General features: G+C 38.1%; 1 protein-coding gene across 1 annotated transcript; it reads left to right on the top strand.

Moving 5' to 3' along the window:
• The first annotated feature begins 3,121 nt into the window (after positions 1–3,121).
• LOC116593630 (patched domain-containing protein 3-like) lies at positions 3,122–23,222 on the top strand. Its single transcript, XM_032347897.1, has 5 exons — positions 3,122–3,224; positions 3,313–4,421; positions 5,383–5,504; positions 18,524–18,669; positions 21,548–23,222. The coding sequence occupies exons 1-5, from the start codon at positions 3,122–3,124 to the stop codon at positions 23,050–23,052; spliced, it is 2,985 nt and encodes a 994-aa protein (XP_032203788.1). The 3' UTR covers positions 23,053–23,222.
• Positions 23,223–26,458: the final 3,236 nt, after the last annotated feature.

The following is a 26,458-nucleotide window of genomic DNA, read 5'->3' as shown; positions in this document are numbered from 1 at the left end:
TGAAGGTCAATGATAAAGTAACTACTTCAGAAAGTTTTATCATCAGCATTGTGAACCCCAAGTCCATAAAGACCTGAGTTCTCTTGCTTCCAAGAAGGCAAATCCCAAATGCATAAGTACTTATCAACCTTCTGTTTGTGTCACAGTTGCTGATGTCCCATGGGACCAAGTAAGTCACACGGCCAATGTGGGAGGGAACCACAAAAAGTCATAAATACTGGGAGCCATGATTCATTGGAGACCATTAGTATAAAAGCCTACCACTCTACTATTGTGTACATGCATTTTAACCATGTGTTTCTTGGGGCACCTGGATAACTCAGCCAGTTAAGTGTCTTCTCTTGACTTTGGCTCAGGTCATGATCTCAGGGTTGTGAGATGGAGCCCCAAGTCAGGCTCCACACTAGGCATAGAACGTACCTGGGATTCTCTCTCCCTCTTCTTCTGTTCCTTCTCTCTCTCTTTCACACACACACACACACACACACACACACACACACACACACACATTTTTTTCTTCCCCAACAATACATTCATGATCAGTTCTTGCTGCTGTCCTTTTTCAGTTTCTTTCTTAACTATTCATCTCTCAGTTTTACAGCCTCTTCTCAATGGCCAATCAATTTATTAAACCTTTAGATTTCAATCTAGAAAAAGGAAAACTGAGTGACTTCATAACACTCTGTGATAGATTATTATATGAGTTAGGAGGAAAGCTATACTGTTTTAATTTCAACAAGGAGCAAAGGAAAAGGTAAAAGGCTTAAGATAGGGCAGGTGAAAAGTCGCAAAATGATACCTGGTGTTTCAGAACACAGGCATCTGAGCAGACCTACAGGATCTACAGAATACATTTCGGCCGTTATTATTTCTGCCATATTTGAATTTTATAATTTTTAGAGCTGTGGAAAGACAAGCAGTAGCACCTAAGTTATGACTAACATTGGAGTGTCCTCTGAACAACAAAAACAAGATGTCCTCCTTGTCTCTGAGGAGCTCATACTCAAGTGTAGGAAACAGATTAACTAGTAACTAAAATACACAGTTAAAAGAGAAGCATCTTATGCATAGTAATGGGCAAAAAATTTTTTTAAATAAAAAATAAATATAATGGGCAACTGCCCTTTATTTATACCAAACTCAGTTTGCCTAACCTGAGAGAATGAGACTTACAAAAGGAGAAATGGGGGGAAGAGAAAAAAATGGGACATGGGGGGCTGCTTGAAAGGACTGGGGAAGAGAAGGAAATGGAATCCACATAGCAATAAGAGATAAAGAAAAGGTAATGCTTTGCCTGTGTAATTTTACCCGGACTGAAGATGGATAAGAAGTAGACTAGATAAAATTTTAAGTCCTAAACTGTATTCTTGAGTTCTCAATACCCATCCCCTTCTCATCCAGAAGGCATTTCACAAATTATGGAGAATCCATTTCTGACAAAGTAGACACCATTCCCGGATTAAAGGCCAGAGTATTGTGTGAACTGAAAGGAAGCAACTTAAGAGACTTGTCACTTAAGACATGTGACTTCTAGGCCATGTTCTGGCTGTTCTGGATATAGTCAAGAGCGCCAAAATCAATATGAAAAGCTTTCACAACTCAAATATAGCAGATGAGCTCATTTTAAAAATGTCAAATTCCTTTTATAGAATGATACAGAAAAACTGGTGGGGAATAACTATTAGTGATTTTTTTTTTGACCTTCTAAACCCACACAAACATTAGTAATCTACATAAATAGATTAGTAAAATTAAATAATTTAGAATTAATAAACTAGAATGAAGAAACTCAATAAAATCAAATCTCGAAGAACATATTTTTCTATAGAATTTAGTGCCTTACGGTGGCTGATTTATGAGCAATTGTAGAAGTTTAGGGGTTATGTTTTGAGAATGAAAAAAAAAACCACGCCGATATTGTGCTAAAGAAATACCATAAAGATGGGCAGTAAAAGATCCTAGTTTTACACATTACAGAGCACTTGTGAACACCCTCCCTCTAACATTTCATCCTAAATGTTTAGGATAAGAGCTGAGCCATTCTCTCCATAATATAGATATGGTTTAACAAATGGAATTCCCAAATCAGTTCCCCCCCCCCTTTTTTAAATTTTTATTTATTTATTTATTTGACAGACAAGATCACAAGTAGGCAGAGAGGCAGGCAGAGAGAAAGGGAGGAAGCAGGCTCCCTGCCGAGCAAAGAGCCCGATGCGGGGCTCCATCCCAGGCATGACCTGCGCCAAAGGCAGTGGCTTAACTCACCGAGCCACCCAGGCACCCCCACCCCCCATTTTTTAAATGTGATACATTAGATTTGTACCACACCAATGACAAACTCAAGATATAGCTATAACTAGGACTTGCAACAAGCCGACGAAGAAGAGGAATCCACCTCCCATTTAATGTTAACTTTTAGAACAGAAAACGGGTGCCACCTTGTGGTTATTAAGGTCACTCTTAAACCATGACTTTCTGGAAAGCCAACCTAATATCTCCTATTTCTTTCTCCTTTAAAATATTGTTAAAGATATCTTCCTCAAAGTCTTGGACTTGATATTCTTAGAATCTGGAGATTTCGTTAAAACGCGGTATCTCCGCACATAAAAACACAACCACAATCACTGCTAAGTGACCGCCAACCACGGAAAACATGGCGAGCAATTTTTCTAATTCTAGGACCCGCTCGCCACCCGCCTGCCTTCTAGTCACCTGCACGTCAAAAGGTAGGTGAGGACTTTCATGAAAATGGTGACATGAACACAGGGTTCCCTCCATCCTGGGAACTGTGCAACAGACCAAAGGTAAACACTCACTTTTCATTCTACATGTTGCCTTCTAACTTTTTACGAGGAGAATGTTTATGTTCGGTTTGATAAAAACAATGCATTCAGTGTAGCAGGCTCCCCTTACCCAAGAACTGTGTTACTGGATGATCCCAGAAAGGCTAGAACGTGTGTGTGTGTGTGTGTGTGTGTGTGTGTGTGTGTGTGTAAGCCACCCCCCCCCCCATGTAAGTCTTGCACAACAGGCAGCATCTTACCTTTAAGAAGTGCTTCTGTATTAACTCGACTCCGGAGGGCACGGGCTCGCCACACGCAGATTTGGGGCTCGTCGGGCCATGGGTCCGAACACGTGCTCCGCCCGGAAGCCTGCAGGGTCGGGGCGCGAGCAGCCGGAGCTCAAACAGACTCCCTTGGAACTTCTGGAAACCGTCGGGTGCGGTGAGATGGGCGCTCCGTCCGGTGGCTGCCGTCTCACCTGCCGCCCCGAGTGAGAACGTCGCCTCGCCTTCCCGGAAATGAGCCTCAGTCCCTCCAAGGTTGCGCCAGAGGCCGGGCCCCAGTCCGCAGCCCAGAAGCCGGAGCCGGAGCCGGAGCCGCCACGGCGGCCGCAGCCGGAGACTAGGCCGAAAGCCGACGCCCAGCCCGTCGGAGCGGAGGGCGCGCCCGCTGGCACAGCCGCTCCCCGCCTCCAAGCCCGAGTCAGAGCGGTCCTTGCAGTCAAGTCATGGACTGGAACCCAAGCTTAGCCTGGCTTTGGGGCAGCGCACGCAGTCCCTTGGGGCGTCCCATTCCCAGTCGAGGTCCGCGAGGGGGCCTTCAGGCCCGCCGGTGTCATGGTCACGCTCAAGGTCATGGTTGGAAAATCAGCCGTCGGAGAGACCCCACTGCCACACCGACTGCCTGGAGGCGCCCCTCTCCCGCGCCTTCGGAAAGCTGGGGTGGGTGGTGGGCTCGCACCCCTGGATCTTCCTGCTGGCGCCCATTGCGCTGACGGCCATTCTGGGCACCGGCTTGATTTACTTACCCAAGGATAAAGAGGAAAACCTGGAGGAGCAGTACACCCCCATCGGGAGCCCGGCCAAGGCTGAGCGGCGCTCTGTGCAGGGACATTTCACCGCCAACGACTCTTACCACTTCTCCATCTCCAGGAAGAGCACTGAGGTCAATTTCGCTTGCATTCTGGCGGTCTCCAACACCACCTCCGTGCTGGAACAAGAAATCCTGGAAGAAATTAGTAAACTGGACGCTGCGATACAGGATCTGTATGTGACCAAGGAAAACGGAACCCAGACCCGCTACGATCAGGTGTGTGCTAAGAACGAGGATTTCTGCGTTCCCTCCAACCCGCTCCTGGCTGTCTGGGAGAGGAACAAAAACCTCAACCTGGGAAACGTCACCTTCCCAATCTTCAACCCAACAGGCCAGCCCATCTACCTGGCCGGGACCATTGGAGGAACGTTTTTAGGCAAGAGGATGGGAAAGAACCAGTTACTCGTGAGGGCCAAGGCCATGCGGCTGCTGTACTTCCTGAAGACTGAGGATGGCGAGGTCAACGAGCATAGCAAGATGTGGCTGATCCATTTCCTGAACCAATTTAGCAACATCGAAAAGAGTCTGGCCTTGAAGAAGATCCAGGTACCTGGTGGCTGGGCTTTAGAGGGAGGCCAGGAGAAGGTGGGAGGAATAAGGAAACTTTTCCCAAGGATCGTTAACAGTAGCACTCCCCAATTATTTGATGGAGTCCTTGCCTTGAAGCTGGGAGTGCTCTACTCTATTCGGTACTTAAACCAATGTCCTTAATCTCACACATCAAAGGATGCTACAAATCTTAAATCCTTAGCAGTGTTGGTGGAAAACACAAATTCTACATCCTCAAGGTAGGTCAGTTCCATACAGACATTGATCATCAGGTTTCCTAGTCAAATAACTTTGAAATTCCTACTTTTAGTTAAAGTCTTTGCTGTTTGGGGGAGCTCCCTAAAACTTGTTTGGAGTTCACTGAAATTAAAAACAAAACAAAACAAAAAACCCAAGCAACCCCAAAAACATAACAACAAAAACCCCTTCAAACAGAAGTTCATAGTGTTTACGAAAAAAGAACTAGCTTAGCATTTTCTGAGTAAATTCTAGCACAGTGCCAGGCACATGCTAACAATTCTGTAATGTTGGGCCAGCAAGCCCTTTAATACTTGTGAATAAGCCTGGTAAAGTGAGACAGCTACTGGAAAAAGGCTTTGAATACCAGGTCTTTCTGAAGTATCAATGCACTTAAAATTGTAAAAGTCAAAAACTTAATGAAATTTAGAAAAAGCGACACTTTCCTGTGGCTATTAATGACTTCATGGTCTTATATAGAACTCAGATTTTGTATATTCAGAAGTTTTAAACTTTGGGTTTTTGCAAGAGACTTTGGAAACCATGCCATAGATTTGTGCGAAGAAGCAAATCTATGTTGTCTTCTTTATTCTAAAGTCATAGTCCACAAATTTTAACATGTCGTTCCAATGAATAAGCTGTAGTGTTTCAGTAGTTTTTGTCACTTACACACAAATATTGGAATGAAAAGTTATTTACTTGGGTATATTTTCTGTGGCAGGTGGTCTACTTTACATCACTTTCCAGACAACTGGAATTTCAAGCCACTTCTATGACAGTGATCCCTTTGTTTCACTTGGCATACCTTCTCATCATATTATTCGCAATCATATCATGCTACAGGTAAAGCAGTTTTATTAGTTGTTTAACTCTTTTAAAAAATATTTGTGTGTGGTGAAATACATATAAAAGATATAAAATATGTCATTTCAATCATTTTTCAGTGTGCAATGTAGTGGTATTAATTAGATTCACACTGTTGTACAACCATCACAACTATCTGGTTCTAAACATTTTTCATCACTCCAAACAATTTATGTAAGTCTCAGCCTGTAACCCCCCATGGCCTCCCCACACCCCAATCCCTATTAACTTTTTTTTTTTTTTAAGATTTTATTTATTTATTTGACAGAGACAGCAAGAGAGGGAACACAAGCAGGGGGAGTAAGAGAGGGAGAAGCAGGCTTCCCCCTCAAACAAGGAGCCCCACGCAGGGCGATCCCAGGACCCTGGGATCATGACCTGAGCCAAAGGCAGATGCTTAACTGACTAAGCCACCCACATACAACCTTCCCCTGCCCCCCCCCCCAGTTAATCTTTATCAACTTTCTATTTCTATGAACTTGCCTATTCTAGAGATTTAATTTAAGTGAAATCATACAATATTTGTTCTTTTGTGACCGGTTTATTTCACTTACCATAACGTTTTCAAGGTTCAACTATTATGTAGCATGTATCAAAACTCTGTTCCTTTTCCTGACTAATGTTTCATCATATATAAACAGTGGTGTTTATTCACTTGTCTATTGTTGGGCACTTGGAATGTTTCCACCTTTTGGCTTTTGTGAATAATGTTGCAGTGAACACGGGTATACAAATATTTGTCTGAGCTGCTGTTTTCAATATATTCCTAGGAGTTGAATTGGCGAGTTATGTAATTCTGTGTTTAGCTCTTCCAAGAAGTGCCAAACCACTTGCCACAGAGGCTACCCCATTTTACATCCTACCAGCAGTGTGTAAGGGTTCTAATTTCCACACATCCTCACCAACATTGATGACAGCTATCTTAGTAGTAGCAAAGTGTGGTTTAATTTACATTTCCCTAATTATGAATGATGTTAAGTATCTTCATGTGCTTATTGGCCATTTGCCTGTCTTCTTTGGAGAGATATCTATGCAAGTCCTTTGCCCATTTTTTTTCCATTGGGTTGTTTGTCTTTTTGTTGTTGAGTCCTGTTGTTAATGAGTACTTTGTGTATTCTGGGTGTTAAACCTTTATCAGATTTGTAGAGACATCTGGGTGGCTCAGTTGGTTGAACATCCAGCTCTTGGTTTCAGCTTAGGTCATGATCTCAGGGTTGTGAGATCAAGCCCTGAGTCGGGCTCTGTGCTGGGAGTGGAGCCCACTTAAGATTTTCAATCTCTCTCTTTCTCTCTCTCTCTCTATCTGCCCCTCTCCCCTGCTCATGTTCTTGCTGGCTCTTTCTCTCTTTCTTTCTCAAGAAAAGATATATGATTTATGAATATTTCCTCCCATTCTGTCATACGGTCTCTTCACTTTCTTGATAATGTCTTTAATGCACAAAAGCTTTTAATTTTGAAGAAATCCAATTTATCTTTTACCATTTTTCTTTTGCTACTTATGCTTTTGGTGTTACGTCTAGGAATCTGTTGACAAGTCCAAGGTCATGTACCTTTGCCCTGTTTCCTTCTAAGAATTGAAAACTTTCTATGGTTTTAGCTCTTATATTTAAGTTGTTGATTGGTTTTTAGTTCATTTTTGTATATGGTGTGAGTAGAGGTCTAACTTCATTCTTGCACATATGGAAACCTAGTTGTCCAAGTACCATGTGATGAAGAGATTGTTCTTTCCCAGTTGACTGGATTTGGCATCCTTGTCAAAAATCAATTGGCTGTAGATATATGGGTTTATTTCTGTGGACTCTCAATTCTATTCCATTAGCCTACATGTCTGTTGATATGCCAGCACCACACTGCTTTAATTGCTGTAGCTTTGTTGTGAATTTTGAAATCTTGAAGTCTCAGTCCTCCAATTCTTTTCTTCTTTTTCATGATTATTTTGGATATCCAGGGATTCTTGCAATTCCATATGAATTTGAAGGTTGACTTTTCCATCTCTCAAGAAAAGAAAAAGGCCATTGGCATTTTGTAATAAAGAGTATGCTGAATCTATAGGTTGCTTTAGGTGAGATTGACATCTGAACAATCTCAGTTTGGAAGAGAGGGCACTCTCTTTCTCCCCATGAACTAAGGATGTCTTTCCATTAATTTAGGTCTTTATTTTCTTTTGCCAATTTTTTGTAATTTTTAGTCTTTCATTTCCTTGGTTAAGTTTATTTCTAAGTATTTTATTCTTTTAGACACTATGTAAATGCAATTGCTTTCTTCATGTCATTTTTTGGATTGTTCATTGCACATAAATGGAAACACAACTGATTTTTGTGTGTTGATCTTGTATCTTGCAGCTTTGCTTAATTTGTTTATTAACTCTATTAATTTTACTGTGGATTATTTGAAATTTTTCGTGTATAGAATCATGTAATCTGTAAAAAGGAATAATTACATTCTTCACTTCCAGTTTGAGTTCCTTTTATTGCTCTTTCTTATTGCTCTGGCTAGCACTTCTATCAGTGTTGAGTGTCATTGGTGAAAATGGGCATCTTTATCGTGTTCCAGGATTTAGAGGGAAATCTTTCAGTCTTTCACTATTGAGTATAATTTAGCTATGCGGTTTTCATAAATGCACCTATCATTTTGAGGAAGTTCATTTCCATTCCTTGTTTTTTGAGTATTTTTATTGTAAATGGGTATTAGGTCTTGTCAAATGCCTATTCTGCATCTGTTGAGATGATCACATAGTTTTAATCCTTTGTCCTATTAGTGTGGTATATTACATTGATTGATTTTCCCATGTTGAACCTCTCTTGCATTCCTGGGATAAATCCCACTTGGTCATGATGAATAATCCTTTTAATGTGCTATTGAATTGGGTTTACTAGAATTTTATTAAGGATCCATATTCATAAAAGATATTGATCTGTAGTTTTCTTCTTGTAGTCTTTATCTTGCATTAGTATTAGTGTTCCTTTTTCAGTCTTTTGGAAGGATTTGAGAATAATTGGTGTTAATTCTTCCTTACATGTTTAGTAAAATTCACCAGTACAATGATCTGGTGTTGGACTTTTCTTTTTTAGAAGGTTTTTGATTATTAATTCAATCTTTTTACTTGTTATATGTCTGTTGAGATTTTCTGTTTCATCGTGAGTCAGTTTATGTCATTTGTTCGTGGTTCTAGGAATTTGTGCATTTCATCTAGGTTACCTAATTTGTTGGTGTAAGTTGTTTATAGTATTTTTAAAATAATCCTTTCTATTTTTCTATAAGCAGTAGTAATATCTTCACTTTCATATCTGATTTAGTTATTTGGATCTTCTTTTTTCTTTGTCACTCTAGATAAAGGTTTGTCAATTTGCTGATTTTTTTTTAAATAGCCAAATTTTACTTTCGTTGGTTCTCCTTTGTTTTTTCTATACTTAGTTTTATTTTTTTTCTATTCTAATCTTTCATTTCCTTCCTTACTTCTGTTAGCTTTGGGTTTTGTTTTGTTTCTGTTTCTACAAGATGTCTAATACCATAAAGTGATTTAAGATCTTTGTCTTTTTCTAATGTAGTATAAATTTATCTGTGAGCACTACATCCAGTAAGTTCTGGTATGCCGTGTATTTGTTTTCATTTATTGCTAAGTATTTTCTAATTTCCCATGTGATTTGTTCTTTGGCCCATTAGTTATTAAATAGAGAGTTAATTTCCATATATTTTGAATTATTCAGCTTTCCCTCTATTAGTGATTTGGAGCATCACTCCATTGTTAGTTGAAAAGGTACTTTGTATAATTTCAATATTTTTACATTTTCAGACTTGTTTTGTAACCAAACATGTGATCTATTCCAGAGAATATTTCATGTGTGCTTGAGAATAATGTATTTTCTGCTATCATTGGGTTGAGTGTTCTATGTATCTCTGTAAGTCTAACTGATTTATAGAGTTGTCCATTTCTTATGTTTCATTATAGAGTATCTGCCTGGATGTTTTATCCATTATTGAAAGTGGTATATTGAATTCTCCAGCTATTATTGTAGAGCTACCTATTTCTCTCTGCAAGTCTGTCAATATTTGCTTCATGTATTTTCGGTCTCTACTGGTGATGCATGTCTGTTTGTAGTTTTTAAATCCTCTTGATGAATTGGCCTTTTTATCAATATATAATGTCCTTCTTTGTCTCTGTTAACTATTTTTAAAATAAAGTTTGTTTTGTCTTATATCAGTATATCCACCCCTGCTGTCCTTTGGTTACTACTCATATGGAATATCTTTATTCATCCTTTAACTTTCAATTTGTTTATGTCTTCGAATCTAGAGTCTCTTGTAGACAGCATATAGTTGAATCATGCTATTTTATCCATTCTGTCAATCTCTACGTTTTGACTGGGGAGTTTAATCCATTTACATTTTAAAATAACTGCTGAGGGGCGCCTGGGTGGCTCAGTGGGTGAAAGCCTCTGCCTTCAGCTCAGGTCCTGGGATCGAGCCCTGTATTGGGCTCTCTGCTCAGCAGGGAGCCTGCTTCCCCCTCTCTCTCTGCCTGCCTCTCTGCCTGCTTGTGATCTCTCTTTGTTAAATAAATAAATAAAATCTTAAAAAAAAAATAAAATAACTGCTGAGAAGGAAGGACTTCTGCTATTTTGCTATTTGTATTCTATATATCTTACAGCTTTTCCCCCCCTCATTTCATCCATTTATGCATCTTGAATGTTTAGTTTTTATTTTTCTAGTGAGCTGTTTGATTCTCTTGTCATTCCCTTTGGCAGTGACTTTGTGAGATTTTCTTTAGGGTTACCATGGAGATTTATAATTCTCAATTTAAAACAATCTACATTAAACTGGTACAAACTTAACTTCAAATCAGATTTCCTAGAGTTCTCTGTTGTTTTTTAATGTGTTTATTTAAGACTGTAGTAGTCCATTTTCTTAGTGATTTTCCCAAACTATTATTGTAAAGACTGTAATTATTGTTTTTGTACTCACTGAAGTTTCTGTACCTTAGCTTTCATTTAGCTAGTGTCTTGACATAGATTTCTCTGGATGCCAGGAGCTCTCCCAATTTTTGCAACATGGTTCTATGCCTGGACCCTCCTTCAACACTTAGCAAGGCTTACACTGTGCCTGGGGATCAGCCCTAGGTGAAAGCTTAGAATTGGTTCCATACTGGTAACACAGCTGTTACTGCTTTAAGACTGCTGTTGCCTTAATGCTATTGCCTCCTTGAGGCTGTGGCCACTTTAATACATCGGTCACTTTATGGTCACTGCCACTTTAAGACTTCTACTACACTGGAGAGGGAGAGAGACATGGCATGTAAAATAACTATAAAACTTTTCAACAATTTTGAAGTACTTCCCCACCTTTTATTCAACATTTGTTTACTTGTTGTAAGCATTTGACTATTTTCCAGAGTTTACAGAATTCTGAAAATATATGCTGGTTTTTCTATATTTCTAGGGGTTGGGTGGAGTCATGAGACTTGCGAAATACCTACTCCAGGTTTTGTTGACATCTAACACTAAACTCTTATTTTTTAAACTTTTTCCCCATTAGCAATAGTGAGCAATCACATAGAATAGTAAAAAGAAATACAGAAATTGTGGTTAGGGACACTTGGGTGGCTCAGTCAGCTAAATATCTGCCTTCAGCTCAGGTCATGATCCCAGCATCCTGGGATTGAGTCCCACATGGGCTCCCTGCCTAGCAGGGAGCCTGCTTCTCCCTCGCCCTCTGCCTGCCACTCCCCCTGCTTGTGCTCCCTCTCTCTCTAACAAATACATAAATAAAATCTTTAAAAAAAAAAAAAAAGAAAGAAAGAAAAAAGAAAAGAAAAAGAAATTGTGGCCAGTTTTGTTTGATTTGGTGTATTTTTTTTACCTTACATATTTGCCAATTATGACCATTTGGAGGCAGATATGATGATAGAACTAAACAACAAGTCCTATTTCTAAGTTTGAACTAGTACTTTTAACCATATAAAAATAGTCTTTAATTTAATTGACTTAGATATCTTCATTGTTCTGATGTCGGCTTTATCTTGTTAAGCACTTAAAAATTGTTATCTAGGCCTTAGGGTTAATTTAGTCTCTTGTGATCAGAAAGCTAAAATGTGAAAAATATCAACAAATAAAAGAATTTAGGTGTAGAAAGAACACTACAGATTATATCATCCCAGTGATTCTCACAGCAGAGTCACAGAGACAACTCTTAAGTCCATGTATTCCGAGGCCTTGCCCTATTGAATCAAGTCTCTGGGGGTTCAGTTTAAAAATCTGTATTTCAAAAGCTTGTCTACTTGATTCTCATTTGTAGGTTGATTTGGGAACAAATGATATAATTCAACCTCTAGATTTTAAGGTAGAGGAAAATGAGGCCCCAGTAGACAAAGGGAGTCAAATAACTACCATGGGTACCTCTTTGAGTCAATAAACTACCTCACAGCTTTGTTATTCTGGAAAGAAAGACCACAATGCCCTAGAAAATGAACAAACCAAAATACTAAAGAGGAGGTGTAGGAGGGAGGGAGGGAACCATTGAGGGAGGAGGCAGAATGTGGGGAGGGAAAAGACAAAATTCTGTCTTTTTCAAGTCAGTAGAGTTAAAAAAAAAATTTAAACTAGTGTGGAATCTACAGGGTACCAACAACTGGTTTGATAATACTTGTCTACTAGATAGTTGGTTCTGAAGATAGAAGTTTATATCAATTCTTGCTTATCTGACTTAAATGACTATGGACAGTAATACAGAAAATAAATCCTGTACCAAAGGCAATTAGAAAATGACTTATATTTATGTGTCTTTGAAGAATTTATGTGTTTGTAACCAACACACTGAACACAAAGGACTCATGAGATATAAATATACAACTTTATTTTTGTCTCCCTTTGTTCTCTTTAAGTTTTGTAGGTAGAGCAGTTCTTCCTCTGCCCCATGAAAACTCAGGCAGGCTCTGTGAGTTTTGTGGTCATTCTTAGGTAAGACAAAATCCTCTAGTCTGAATTAAAATGTCCATGTCCATGTAACAAACAAAACAAAATCATGTAATTAAAAAAAATAAGCAAAGATAACTAGATTTGAAGCTAAGGTTCCCCCCCACCCCCACGCTGCCAGCACTCTTAGCCAGAATGTGCTGCCTGGGACAGTCCTTAATGGGGAAAAAAAGGACTCACCAAGTCCTCTTGTAGCACTTTTCTTCCTACTTCTCATCTTGCTAAGTTGGCTTCTGGTTGGAGCATGCCCAAGGAGAAGAGGAAAAGGAGCAGGAAAATACTTAAGGTAAAGATGTTGCCATGATGGCTCAATTCATGCCTTTTCTGGTATCAAAAATAAAACCCATTCTCCTGTGAGAGTGTTTCCAAGTTTCTTAGCACCTCTCACTCCTCTCTCTGTTATCACAGAGAATCTCTTCTCTGTGTTCTGGGTGGGGCCTCCTAGACAGTCCCTAAAACATTGCCGGTCCTGCTTGTCTCAGATCCTTACACAGGAAGGCTACTCCTTGCATACCTGCATTTGCCTCACACAGAAGCCTTGTTCAAACACATTTTAGGGTTCAATATTCATTGTCTTACAGTGGAGTGATAAGAACAATAGTAAGACTTTTCCAAATTTATGCTCTAATCTGAACCTCATTCTATAGCATAGTAGTGGTATGTTGAGCTTCTAGACTATTTCAAACTTATCTAACATTTTGGAAATGTCAAAACTTACCCCAAATATTCAATCAGTTTCTGAAACAATCTGGAGAAAATCTTTCCCTTCTGAAATACACTGGAAATTATTGTTTACTCATAGGAGACATGATTACCTTTCAAGGAAGATAAGGATCTCTCACCAAACATACAGATTGTTTTCTAAGGACAATAATTTCTAGTTTAGCCCTTGTCTGCTAAGTGAATTAGAAATTCAGAGGATGGGCCATCTTGCTGTCAGTGATGCCCAAATTGGCCTGAGCACTGGAATCATATGAGGAAAGATTTAGATATTCAGACTCTGCAGCTTCCCTACAAACTTATTGTATCAGAATCTGCAGAGCTAGGTTCCAGGAAATCCAAAGTTCTAAGACTTTGCTAGATCATTCTGATAAACTGCTTAAAACCAAATTCATCTAGGACACTGGAATATCTGCAAATGTATTCACCAAACTCCTACAGTGTTCACTTTCAAATTTTTTCCTCCATGGTCTATTGAACATTAAAATAAAGGTCATTGAGGGGTGCCTGGGTGGCTCAGTGGGTTAAAGCCTCTGCCTTCGGCTAGGGCCATGATCTCAGGGTCCTGGGATCAAGCCCCACGTCGGGCTCTCTGCTCAGTGGGAAGCCTGCTTCCTCCTTTCTCTCTGCTTTCCTCTCTGCCTGCTTGTGATCTCTGTCTGTCAAATAAATAAATAAAATGTTTAAAAAAAATAATAAAAATAAAATAAAGGTCATTGAGAGAAAGTCAGCTCAGTAATTAGTCAAAGTAAAAATCATACCTCCCATCCTCTGGAAAATTTATACCAAAAAATCCAGAAACTTGAAAGAGGGAATGGAAATAAATGTGTCATATGTAACTTTTATCCTCCTTAATCTTTCTGATTTCAGAGTTCATCTTCGTTACCTTCTTCTTTTAAACTGCCATAAGCCAGTATTGTTTTATTTTTTTTTATTAACATATAATGTATTATTAGCCCCAGGGGTACAGGTCTGTGAATCGACAGGTTTACACAGTTCACAGCACTCACCATAGCACACACCCTCCCCGGTGTCCATAACACAACCACCCTCTCCCTACCCATCTTACCCCGACAACTCTCAGTTTGTTTTGTGAGATTAAGAGTCTCTTACGGTTTGTCTCCCTCCTGATCCCATCTTCTTTCATTTATTCTTTTCCTACCTCCCAAACTCCCCACATTGCCTCTCAACTTCCTCATGTCAGGGAGATCATATGATCATTGTCTTTCTCTGATTGACTTCTTTCACTCAGCCTAATACCCTCTAGTTCCATCCAAATTGTTACAAATGGCAAGATTTCATTTCTTTTGATGGCTGCATAGTATTCCATTGTGTATATATACCACATCTTCTTTATCCATTCATCTGTTGATGGACATCTAGTTTCTTTCCATAGTTTGGGTATTGTGGACATTGCTGCTATAAACATTGAGGTGCACGTGCCCCTTTGGATCACTACATTTGTATCTTTAGGGTAAATACCCAGCAGAACAATTGCTGGGTCATAGGGTAGCTCTATTTTCAAATTTTTGAGGAACCTCCATGCTGTTTTCCAGAGTGGTTGCACCAGCTTGCATTCCCACCAACAGTGTAGGAAGGTTCCCCTTTCTCCACATCCTTGCCAGCATCTGTCATTTCCTGACTTGTTAATTTTAACCATTCTGACTGGTGTGAGATGGTATCTCATTGTGATTTTGATTTGTATTTCCCTGACGTCGAGTGATGTGGAGCACTTTTTCATGTGTCTGTTGGTCATCTGGATGTCTTCTTTGCAGAAATGTCTGCCCATTTCTTGATTGGATTATTTGTTCTTTGGGTGTTGAGTTTGATAAGTTCTTTGTAGACTTTAGATACTACCCCTTTATCTGATATGTCATTTGCAAATATTTCCCATTCTGTTAGTTGTCTTTTGGTTTTGTTGACTGTTTCCTTTGCTGTGCAAAAGCTTTTGATCTTGATGAAGTCCCAATAGTTCATTTTTGCCCTTGCTCCCCTTGCCTTTAGGGATGTTTCCAAGAAGAATTTGCTGTGGCTGAGGTCAAAGAGGTTGCTGCCTCTGTTCTCCTCAATGATTTTGACAGATTCCTGCCTCACATTGAGGACCTTCATCCATTTTGAGCTTATTTTTTGTGTGTGGTGTAAGGAAATGGTCCAATTTCATTTTTCTGCATATGGCTGTTCAATTTTCCCAATACCATTTCTTGGGAGCACCATTTTTTCCATTGGACATCCTTTCCTGCTTTGTTGAAGATTAGTTGACCATAGAATTGAGGGTCCATTTCTGGGCTCTCTATTCTGTTCTATTGATTATGTGTCTGTTTTTGTGCCGGTACCATACTGTCTTGATGATGACAGCTTTGTAATAGAGCTTGAAGTTTGGAATTGTGATGCCACCAACTTTGGCTTTCTTTTTCAACATTCCCCAATAGGGATTGCATTAAATGTGTCAATTGCTTCAGACATTTTCACAATATTTGTTCTTCCAATCCATGAGCATGAAACATTTTTCCATTTCTTTGTGCCTTCCTCAATTTCTTTCATGAGTATTTTAGTTTTCTGAGTATAGATTCTTTGCCTCTTTGGTTAGGTTTATTCCTAGGTATCTTATGGTTTCGGGTGCAATTGTAAATGAGATTGACTCCTTAATTTCTCTTTCTTCTGTCTTGTTGTTGGTGTATAGAAATGCAACTGATTTCTGTGCATTGATTTTATATCCTGACACTTTACTGAATTCCTGTACAAGTTCTAGCAGATTTGGAGTGGAGTCTTTTGGGTTTTCCACATAAAGTATCATATCATCTGCAAAGAGTGATAGTTTGACTTCTTCTTTGCTGATTTGGATGCATTTAATTTCTTCTTGCTGTCTGACTGCTGAGGCTAGGACTTCTAGTACTATGTTGAATAGCAGTGGTGGTAGTGGACAGCCCCTGCCATGTTCCTGACCTTAGCAGAAAAGCTCTCAGTTTTTCTCCATTGAGAATGATATTTGCTGCAGGTTTTTCATAGATAAACCAGTACTGTTTTAAGAAAGTATTCATTATAGTCAAATTTTAGTCTAACAAAGCAACTTATTTTTGCTCTGGAATTTTGTCTGTGTCGTTGATTTAGGGCCCTCAATTTAACTTCTAGAACTGGTGGATTGACAGAAAGTGAGTTACAACCATGGTGCAAAATATTTTTTTCATAATAAGAAAGTTTAGCTATTTTACTGTTACAACAGTAAAAGGTCTTTAGTCATGTTGTTACTGTATTAGAATCAGTGCTTCCATTTCCATAGTTTACTCTTAGGTTTCAATCCAAACTTAGTTTGTCTCTCCTACTAAAGCATCCAGAGATGAGTATCAGTCATTTATTTTGAAGCAGTTAACAAACAAGTGAAATATAAATTTTAAAATGTAATGTGGTGGGTACCTGGTTGGCTCAGTTGGTTAAGCATCTGCCTTTGGCTCAGGTCATGATCCCAGGGTCCTGGGATCAAGTTCCGCATCAGGTTCCCTGCTCAGCAGGGAGCCTGCTTCTCCCTCTGCCTGCCACTCCCCCTGTTTGTACTCCCCCCTCCCTCTCTGACAAATAAATAAATAATATTTTTTAAAAAGTATAACGTTGTGGCTGTTGGGTAGGTAAAGTACTGAACCCATACTTTTTAAAATTTTTTATTTCTTTTCAGCGTAACAGTATTCATTGGTTTTGCACCACACCCAGTGCTCCATACAATCCGTGCCCTCTCTAATACCCACCACCTGGTTCCCCCAACCTTCCACCCCCCGCCCCTTCAAAACACTCAGATTGTTTTTCAGAGTCCATAGTCTCTCATGGTTCACCTCCCCTTCCAATTTCCCTCAACTCCCTTCTCCTCTCCATCTCCCCTTGTCCTCCATGTTATTTGTTATGCTCCACAAATAAGTGAAAACATATGATAATTGACTCTCTCTACTTGACTTTCACTCAGCATAATCTCTTCCAGTCCCGTCATGTTGCTACAAAAATTGGGCATTCATCCCTTCTGATGGAGGCATAATACTCCATAGTATATATGGACCACATCTTCCTTATCCATTCGTCTGTGGAAGGGCATTTTGGTTCTTTGCACAGTTTGGCGACCGTGGCCATTGCTGCTATAAACATTGGGGTATAGATGGCCCTTCTTTTCAATACATCTGTATCTTTGGGGTAAATACCCAGTAGTGCAATTGCAGGGTCATAGGGAAGCTCTATTTTTAATTTCTTGAGGAATCTCCACACTGTTTTCCAAAGTGGCTGCACCAACTTGCATTCCCACCAACAGTGTGGTTCCCCTTTCTCCACATCCTCTCCAACACATGTTTCCTGTCTTGCTAATTTTGGCCACTCTAACTGGTGTAAGTTGGTATCTCAAAGGAAACAGTTAACAAAACAAAGAGGCAACCCCATGGGATGGGAGAAGATATTTGCAAATGACAGTACAGACAAAAGGTTGCTATCCAGGATCTATGAAGAACTCCTCAAACTCAACACACACAAAACAGACAATCATATATATATATAAAAAAAAGGGCAGAATATATGAACAGACACTTCTCCAATGAGGACATACAAATGGCTATCAGACACATAAAAAAATGTTCATCATCACTAAGCCATCAGGGAGATTCAAATTGAACCCATACTTTAAAATGCTGTCTGTATATGCCCACTTCTGGGAAATAGGCCCAGGCTGTTATTCTAAATGGACTACATTTCTAATTCTTTTGCAATTAGTAGCAACTTTTCTAGAGCCCACTTCAGCAGTAGATAAAAATCCTGAAAACGTCTTAGGAGGAGTCTTTCTACATTTTGCTAACCAAAATACATATTGAACTGGCTCTGAAATACATGAGCTATTTAGGCTTGCATCTACAGTGAGCTGGAGTCTAGGGTTGGGTGAAAGAGCACTGGATATGGATACTTACTCTGCTAAGACTTACCCTCCCTTTGCTGTTGTAGTCCATTTATACCCTTTGAAGAGCAGAGTGGAATTAACCATCAGGAGTGTTTTAGTATAACTCTGTGGTTCTCAACTACCAATCAGTGGAGTAGTTGCTTGCTTAGCTGCAGAAGAATCACCTAGAAAGTTTTGTAAAAGCTCAGATAGCTTTTCTATTCCCTCTCTCCTTTTTCCCACTTGGTCTGGGATAGTGCCTGGGAATTAAAGGTCTCCACTAGACTAGCATGGGAATTATTGCCCAAGAGCCTTCTGAACAGGTGTCCAAGTCAAAAATGTTACAAACTGATGGAATTTCAGTATAGAACCTACCACCACAAATCCCATGATTTTTCCTTCCAAACTTACAGGTGTGACTGCGTACATAACAAAATGTGGACCGCAGCCTTTGGGGTGATTTCTGCTGCCTTGGCAGTGGTGAGTGGCTTTGGCCTGATGTTGTACATGGGGGTGCCTTTTGTGATCATAGTTGCAAATTCACCATTTCTTATTCTGGGTGAGTAAAACAAAACATGAGGCTACACGTTGTATATGTGGGGATGTGGGGTAGATAAGGGAGGGAGTTTAGGTTAGATTAAGCAAAATAATTATATTTGGGTGGTTCTATAGATCCAAAAATGAGGTGACAGGAAAAAAGAAAATAAAATTGAATTGTGTGTCTTTAGAGGGAGAAAATCTAGCACCCCAAATGGAAAAACACAGACAAGGGACATGAACAGATGGGTCACACCCAAAACCAAAATATGAATTACTGGAAATAATAAGAAAATTAAATTTGATCTCTCAATTAACCAGGGGATACAAATTAAAACAAAAATGAGACACCTTGTTTTCATATTGGATTAATGAATATCGGCAAGATTGAAGGAAGGTTGTATGGAAATGAGCATTCATCCTGCTAGGGGAAAACTGTAACCTGGTACACCCTTTTTTTAGTCCAGTTTTGCAAATCAAAAGGCTTAAAAATTAAACAGGGAATGTCTTTGACTTACTGATTCTACTTCCTAGGAATTTGTCCTAATAATTGAACAAGTGCTCAAAAAGTGAAAGCATGTTCACTTTGGCAATATTTAGAACAGGAAGGTTTTGAAAACCATTTAATTCCCTATCAGCATGGGATTGGGCAACACAAATGTAGCATATTAAAATTGTGAATCATATTCAGTCCTTAGAAAGAGGTAGATTTATAAGATATATAAGGTAGACATAAGATATATAACCACTACCAGAAAAATGCTTGTTATGAAACAGGGTGTTCAAAATAGAAAGATATAGTTGTATTGGTGTATTTGCATAGAGCAAATTCCAGATGTATATAAGTAAAAATGAAGGGTGGAATTACAGCTGTTTAAATTTTTTCTCCATATTTTCCTGTACTTTCAGAATTTATTTTATAATAAGCATGAGAAAACAAAGGTGTTTCTATTTGAGAAAGTAAGGAGCTTGGAAGAGGTAGTATTTGGTTTCCTAGGGGAGAGAGTGGATGAGCTGTATGCTGGATGTCAGGGCATCGATTCCTGGTACACAGCCATACTTAGTCACTCATCAACCCCCCACAGCCATTAATAACAAGGTTAAGGTGTATGTAATTGATTTCATGTAAACCAGGATTGCAAAGTTTGTGTATTCACAGGAGTGTGAATGGCTCTGTGTGTGTGTGATTTAAGCAACTCAAGAAGTGTGTGAGGACAATTTCTGAATAAGGTTCTATAAATAATAAAACTAGTTTTTAGGGCGCCTGGGTGGCTCAGTGGGTTAAGCCTCTGCCTTCCAACTCCAGTCATGATCTCAGGGTTCTGGGCTCGAATCCCGCATCGGGCTCTCTGCCCAGAAGGGATCCTGCTTTCCCCTCTCTCTCTGCCTACTTGTGATCTCTCTCTGTCAAATAAATAAATAAAATCTTTTAAAAAGAATAAAAATAGTTTTTAAATACCTCGTAAATATCAATGAGTTCATTCTTGGTCCTTAGTACTTCTGATTCTTCCCTTTTGTCCAGCTGAATACAACTGAAATCCTCAAGGCCGCTAGTCATGGGATGTCAGGATGCATTTGTGACATTCTGTGTAGCCTTATGTTAATTTAGATCATTCTGCCTGCTTGATCATACCCAGAGAACATCTGATTAGAGGCAAAGTTGCAATTCCTAGTACCCTCCTGTAGAGAAGATACCCCCAAATTGAAGTAGAGATCAGCATTTTATTCCACCTTGTGTATTTCCTTGTTTATTTTATTGAGTTTGTATCAATATACATGGGTGAAAGTAGTGTCAACTCTAGCAGAAAGCTTGAGGCAGGTGAAACTTATCTGCAAATGCTCTTGCTGTCCTCACTCTATATCCTTTCTTCTTTCTAGTCCTCCTTTGCAAGTTTTCAGTGGTGATTTCAAAATCCTCAAATGTTCTGTCCTCTCTATTCCAAACCCATCATGAAACATCCTTATGGAAAAGGATTACTTAGTAGATATTAATATGCAAGGGATTCTTTTTTTTTTTTTTTTAAAGATTGTATTTATTTATTTGACAGAGAGAGATCTCAAGTAGGCAGAGAGGCAGGCAGAGAGAGAGAGGAAGGGAAGCAGGCTCCCTGCTGGGCAGACAGCCCAATGCAGGTCTCGATCCCAGGACCCTGGGATCATGACCTGCGCTGAAGGCAGAGGCTTTAACCCACTGAGCCACCCAGGTACCCCTATGCAAGGGATTCTTGAGATTTACTTTGGTGCACATGTCTGATCTCAAGAGTATTTGCATTTTAATAATAATGCTTTAACCTGGGAAAGTAAGTTTAAGTGGTAACATTCTGGGTATCAAAAAGGCTAGGAGAAAAACGATGTGTGTGTGTGTGTGTGTGTGTGTGTATACTATGCGGTGCCTCTCAAATCCTAGCACATTGTTACTTAGATGCTAACTGTAGACCAGATAAGTCCAGCTTATATTTTAAGCAATAGAATGTTGGCTCAATGTGTCTGTACATTTGTGTAAAATGGTTTATGAGGGAAAATGGTCTCTCAGATAATCCAGTGGAATCAAAGATAGTATTGCTAATCCTGTTTCAGCTAACATCCACAACAGGTTTCCTGACTCATCTTTAAAACACCCTGCACGAAGACTAGGAGCAGAGTATCCGGTCTATCCCATGCTATGTACAAATAACAGGAGGACGTACAAAGCCCAGAGTTGTTACAGAGGAAGGGCTGAATTCTGGTGTGGCTTCAGAGGCAACCAAAGGAGCAACAGAGAACAGAATATCAAAGCACAGATTGGGCGAGATAAATCAGACCTTAGGAGATGGACAAAGAAGATGGTTTGAGTTTATACATTTAATTTTTAATGGATATTAATATGTATGCAGATGGCTTTTTTTTTTTTTTTAAAACAGGTGTCGGGGTTGATGATATGTTCATAATGATTTCTGCCTGGCAGAAGACCAGCCTCATGGATAACATAAAACAGTGTCTGTCCAGTGTCTATTCCAAAGTGGCAGTGTCGATTACAATTACTACCATCACCAACGTCCTGGCCTTCTATACAGGGATTATGACCTCTTTCAGGTCCATACAGTACTTTTGCATCTATACAGGAACAACCCTGCTCTTTTGTTATTTCTATAACATCACCTGTTTTGGGGCCTTTCTGGCCCTGGATGGTAAAAGAGAAAGAGTCTGTCTACACTGGTTGAAAAAGCCAGAAACTCCTGACCAAAAATGTTCCTCATTAAAAAGATCCTGCTGTCTTCCATGTGATTCTCTCCCGGAAGAAGAAGAAACTGATGTTCATCCAATGAATGTGTTCTTTCGAGACTATTTTGGCCCTTTTCTCACAAGCACTGAGTCCAAATTTTTTGTAGTGCTTTTATACATTTTGTACATCATAAGTAGCATCTATGGGTGTTTCCAAGTGCAGGAAGGTTTAGACCTTCGAAATTTGGCAAGTGATGATTCCTACATCACACCATATTTTAATGTAGAAGAAGAATATTTTTCAGATTATGGTCCCAGAGTTATGGTTATTGTTACAGAAACTCTTAACTACTGGGATGAAGGTGTTAGGCCAAAACTGGAAATATGTCTGTCAGATTTGGAAAACAGTGACTATGTAGATAAAAGTCTTACAGAGTTTTGGTTACGAGAGTATGTGCAATATACGGAAAAGAGCCAGCAAGATGTAAATGATAAGGATACTTTCATGAATAATTTGCCCAATTTTTTAACACATTTTCCACTTTTTATGTATGGTATTAACATTTCATCATCACATGAAATTATTTCTTCCCGGGGCTTCATTCAGACTGTGGGGGTTTCTTCTTCAATCAATAAGAAGACGATGTTATCCCAGTTACGAAGCAAAGCTGAAAAGTGCGAAATTCCCCTAATGGTGTATAACCAGGCATTCATATATTTTGATCAGGATACTGCAATATTAGAAAATACTGTTCGAAATGTCATTGTTGCATCAACCGCTATGTTCATTGTTTCCTTATTGTTAATTCCTCACCCACTGTGTTCCTTGTGGGTAACTTTTGCTATTGCTTCTGTGATTGTGGGAGTAACGGGTTTCATGGCATTCTGGAATGTCAATCTTGATTCCATATCCATGATTAATCTTGTCATTTGTATAGGGTTTTCTTTCGATTTTTCTGCACACATTTCTTATGCATTTGTTTCCAGTTCTAAGCCTTCGGTAAACCAAAAATCAATTGAGGCATTGTATCTGCTAGGCTATCCAGTGTTACAAAGTGCACTTTCAACAGTAATAGGGGTGTGTGTTTTATCTGCAGCTAAAGCATACATCTTCAGGACATTTTTTAAGATTATGTTTCTTGTTATGGTATTTGGGGCTGCTCACGGCCTAATTTTTATTCCAGTATTCTTAACCTTTTTTTGAAGGTTTGTTTGAATATCCGTTAACAAATCAAAGACCAATTTTAGAATTCCTGATTGCCAGAATCCAATCTGATAAAAATGCACTATCAGAAATAGTCAATAAACTTAAAACAAAGGCATGTTTCCTTGGCTTGGAAATCCCATTTAAATATGTTATTCAAATATCCTGAGAAAAATTAGTCTTACATTAAAATATCTTTACTAAATTAGGAAGTGTTGTCATCTTTATTATAGTCTATACAATAAGCATAAGGTATGACTTTCCAATTATTTTTTCCTTTTGTTTCATTGTTAGAAGTTTATGCCTGGAATTCAAATATTTTATACATTATAATATAAATGGAATATTATTTTCATTGTACTTCCTATATCATTATTATGTAAAAGTACAACTTATTATTTATTATCCCAGTCTGGGGCTTTGTATGCATTTTCTTAATAGTATGTTTTGATAAACTGAAATTTTTAAAGTTCTGAAATCCAATTTATCATTTTTTTTAGTGACCAATATTTTCTGTATCCTAAGAAGTCTTTATCTATTCCAAGATGACAAAAAAATCCACCTATGATATCTTCTCAAAGCTTATAGTTTTAATTTTACATTGAAGTCTGTGATCCATAAATCTTTTGTTGAGAAGTGTGGATAAAAGTTCATTATCTTCCCATAATAGTTACCATCCAGTTTTCCAGCATCATTAGTAAAAAGACTATATTTTCAGCATAGGATTAATTTGGCACCTCTGTCAAAGAATCAGCTGACAATTTATGTATGGCTCTATTTCTGTGCATTGATCTGTTTGTCTATCCTAAAGCCAATATCACAGTGCCTTGATTATTGAACCTTTTTTTAAATCGTGAAATTAGGTTGTATAATGTGTCAAACATTTTTTCTTTTCCAAATTATTTTGGCTATTCTTGGTTCTTAGCATTTAGATTTAGAATCACTTGTCAATTTCTCAGAAAGCTTTCTGGGTTCGTGACTCAATTATAGTGAATCTACACTTTGATTTGGAGAAAATAGGTATCTTAGCCATTTGGAATCTTCTAATCTATGAACATGCTTTATCTCTCCATTTATCTGTGTCTTCTTTAATTTTCCTCATGATTACCTTATAGATTTAGGTAGATTTACTTCCAAGTATTTTATCTTTATGGCTTGTAAATAAATTTAAATTCCTTTTCCATTTTGTTTTTACTACTATATAAAAATACAATTGATTTGGGTATACCTAAGTTATATTGTGAAATCTTGTTAGGTTCATTTATAGTTCTTGTTGATCCTTGTAGTTTCTTTAGCAGTTTTTATCTGTGCAATTATGTAAAGGACACATAAAGGCCATTTTATTTCTTCCCATATAATCTTTCTCTCTTACTTGAATTATTGCACTGGCTTAAAACATCCGGTAAAATGTGGGAAAACACACTAAAGGCAGATCTCATTGCCTTGTTCCCAACTCTGAAATGTTCAGTATTTCATCACTAAATATGATTACCTGGAGGTATGTCATAGCTGTTTCTATCAGATTGGGGAAGTCCCCTTTTCCTTCTACTGTGCTGAGGTGTTTTACCATGGGTGCATATTGAATTCTGTCAAATAATTTTTGTCCATCTATTATCATGTTTTTATATTTTAATCTATGAATGTGACAATTTATGTTGAATGATGTTTTTAGTGTATTCATCAACCTTTCATTTCTAAGATGACTCACATTAGGTCATGGCATATTAGTGTTACCATATATTATTGTCTTTGTTTTGTCATTTTTCCAATGATATTTGCTCCTGTGATCATGAGGGATATTGGTCTGCATTTCCCTTTTCTCATAATGCCCTCTTCAGGTTTTGATAGCAGGGTTATGCTTCCCTCAGGAAATGAGCTGGTAAATATTCCTCTTCTATTTTCTGAAATATATTATGTATGGTGGATACAATTTCTTACTTAAATGTTTAGGTAGAATTCACCAGTGAAGTCAACTGGGCATAGAGCTCTCCTGGAAAGTTTTTTAAATTTAAAATTCACTTTCTTTAACAAATATAAGGACATTCAGATGTTTTCTTCTTGGATCATTTTGGTATGTTTTAATTATCCCTTTTAGCTAAATGGACAATGGATAATTTTCTTATTATCATTTTAATGTCTCTAGCGATGACTCCTGTGCAATTCTTGATATTGGTACTTTGCAGTATATCCCTTTTATTTCTTGATCAAGGAATTATCAATTTTATTAAATTTTTCTAAGAACCAACTGTTGACTTTATTGATTTCTTCTTTTATTTCTCTATTTGCTGCTTGCTTCACTGCCTTCTACTCGTTGCTCCTTATTTTCTACTTTGAGTTTAATTTTCTCTTCATTTTCCAGCTCTTTCAGGTAGTAGCTTGATTTTAAACCTTTATTCTTCTAAGAAAGCATTTAATGCTATAAATATCCTTTTTACTAGTGTTTTAACTGTATCCACAAATTTTTATACAATGGGTATTCCTTAACATTCCTTTCAAAATAAGTTCCCATTTCTCTTGTGATTTCTTCTTTGATCATGGACCAAATGAACATGCCTTTGCTTTCTCTTCGTTTTTTTTTTTTTTTTTTTTTTTTTTTTTTTAAGAATACTTTAACTGGATTTAGAACTCTGGGTTGAGAGGGTTTTTTCAGCACTTTAAAAATGTCATTGCATTGTCTACTTGACTAGAATCCAGTTTCCATTGTTATACCATTCTTCTCTATGGAATATGTCTTTTTTTTCACTATCTGCTTTTAATATTTTCCTTTGTTACTTGTTTTCAGCAATTTGACTATGACGTGGTTGTGTGTGGTGTTTTTTCTATTCAACTTTCTTTGGGTATCTTGAGCTTTTAGGAACTGTAGCTTGATATTTTCTATCATATTTGGAAATATTTTAGTCTTTATTTCTTGAAATATTTTTCTGCCATATTGTCTCTATCCTCTCTTTCTGGGACTCTAATTACAAATATGTTCTTGTTATTTTTAGTTGGTGCATAATATTGTAATATTCTTCAAGTTTGCATTTTGTCATTAATAAATTTGAATTTGTTGATACCTTCAATAGACTCTTCTCTTTAGCCCATATTTTATTGAAAAAAACAGTCTTTCTACATATGGTGAGATTCCTGGTAAGCTTAGGAATAGTCTACTCTGTGAAGGTTATTAATAATGCTTTTGTGTATGGAAATATTTAAATAATTCAGTCAATATATGTTCATCTACTGACTCTTTATTTCATTGAGATTGTCATTCTTGGACAAATATTTTATAACACAAAATTCATCAAATAAATTCTCACTATCTCTGATTATCTCCAATATTTGGCCAACAATTGGAGATGTTGCAAAATAATAGGTCTTTTCAATTTCATTCTATTCATTACAGAATGTAAATTTATAGCCCAAA

The sequence above is a fragment of the Mustela erminea genome, chromosome 6 (assembly GCF_009829155.1).
Source record: "Mustela erminea isolate mMusErm1 chromosome 6, mMusErm1.Pri, whole genome shotgun sequence".
Classification (NCBI taxonomy): domain Eukaryota; kingdom Metazoa; phylum Chordata; class Mammalia; order Carnivora; family Mustelidae; genus Mustela; species Mustela erminea.
This window is presented reverse-complemented; position numbering and strand designations above follow the sequence as displayed.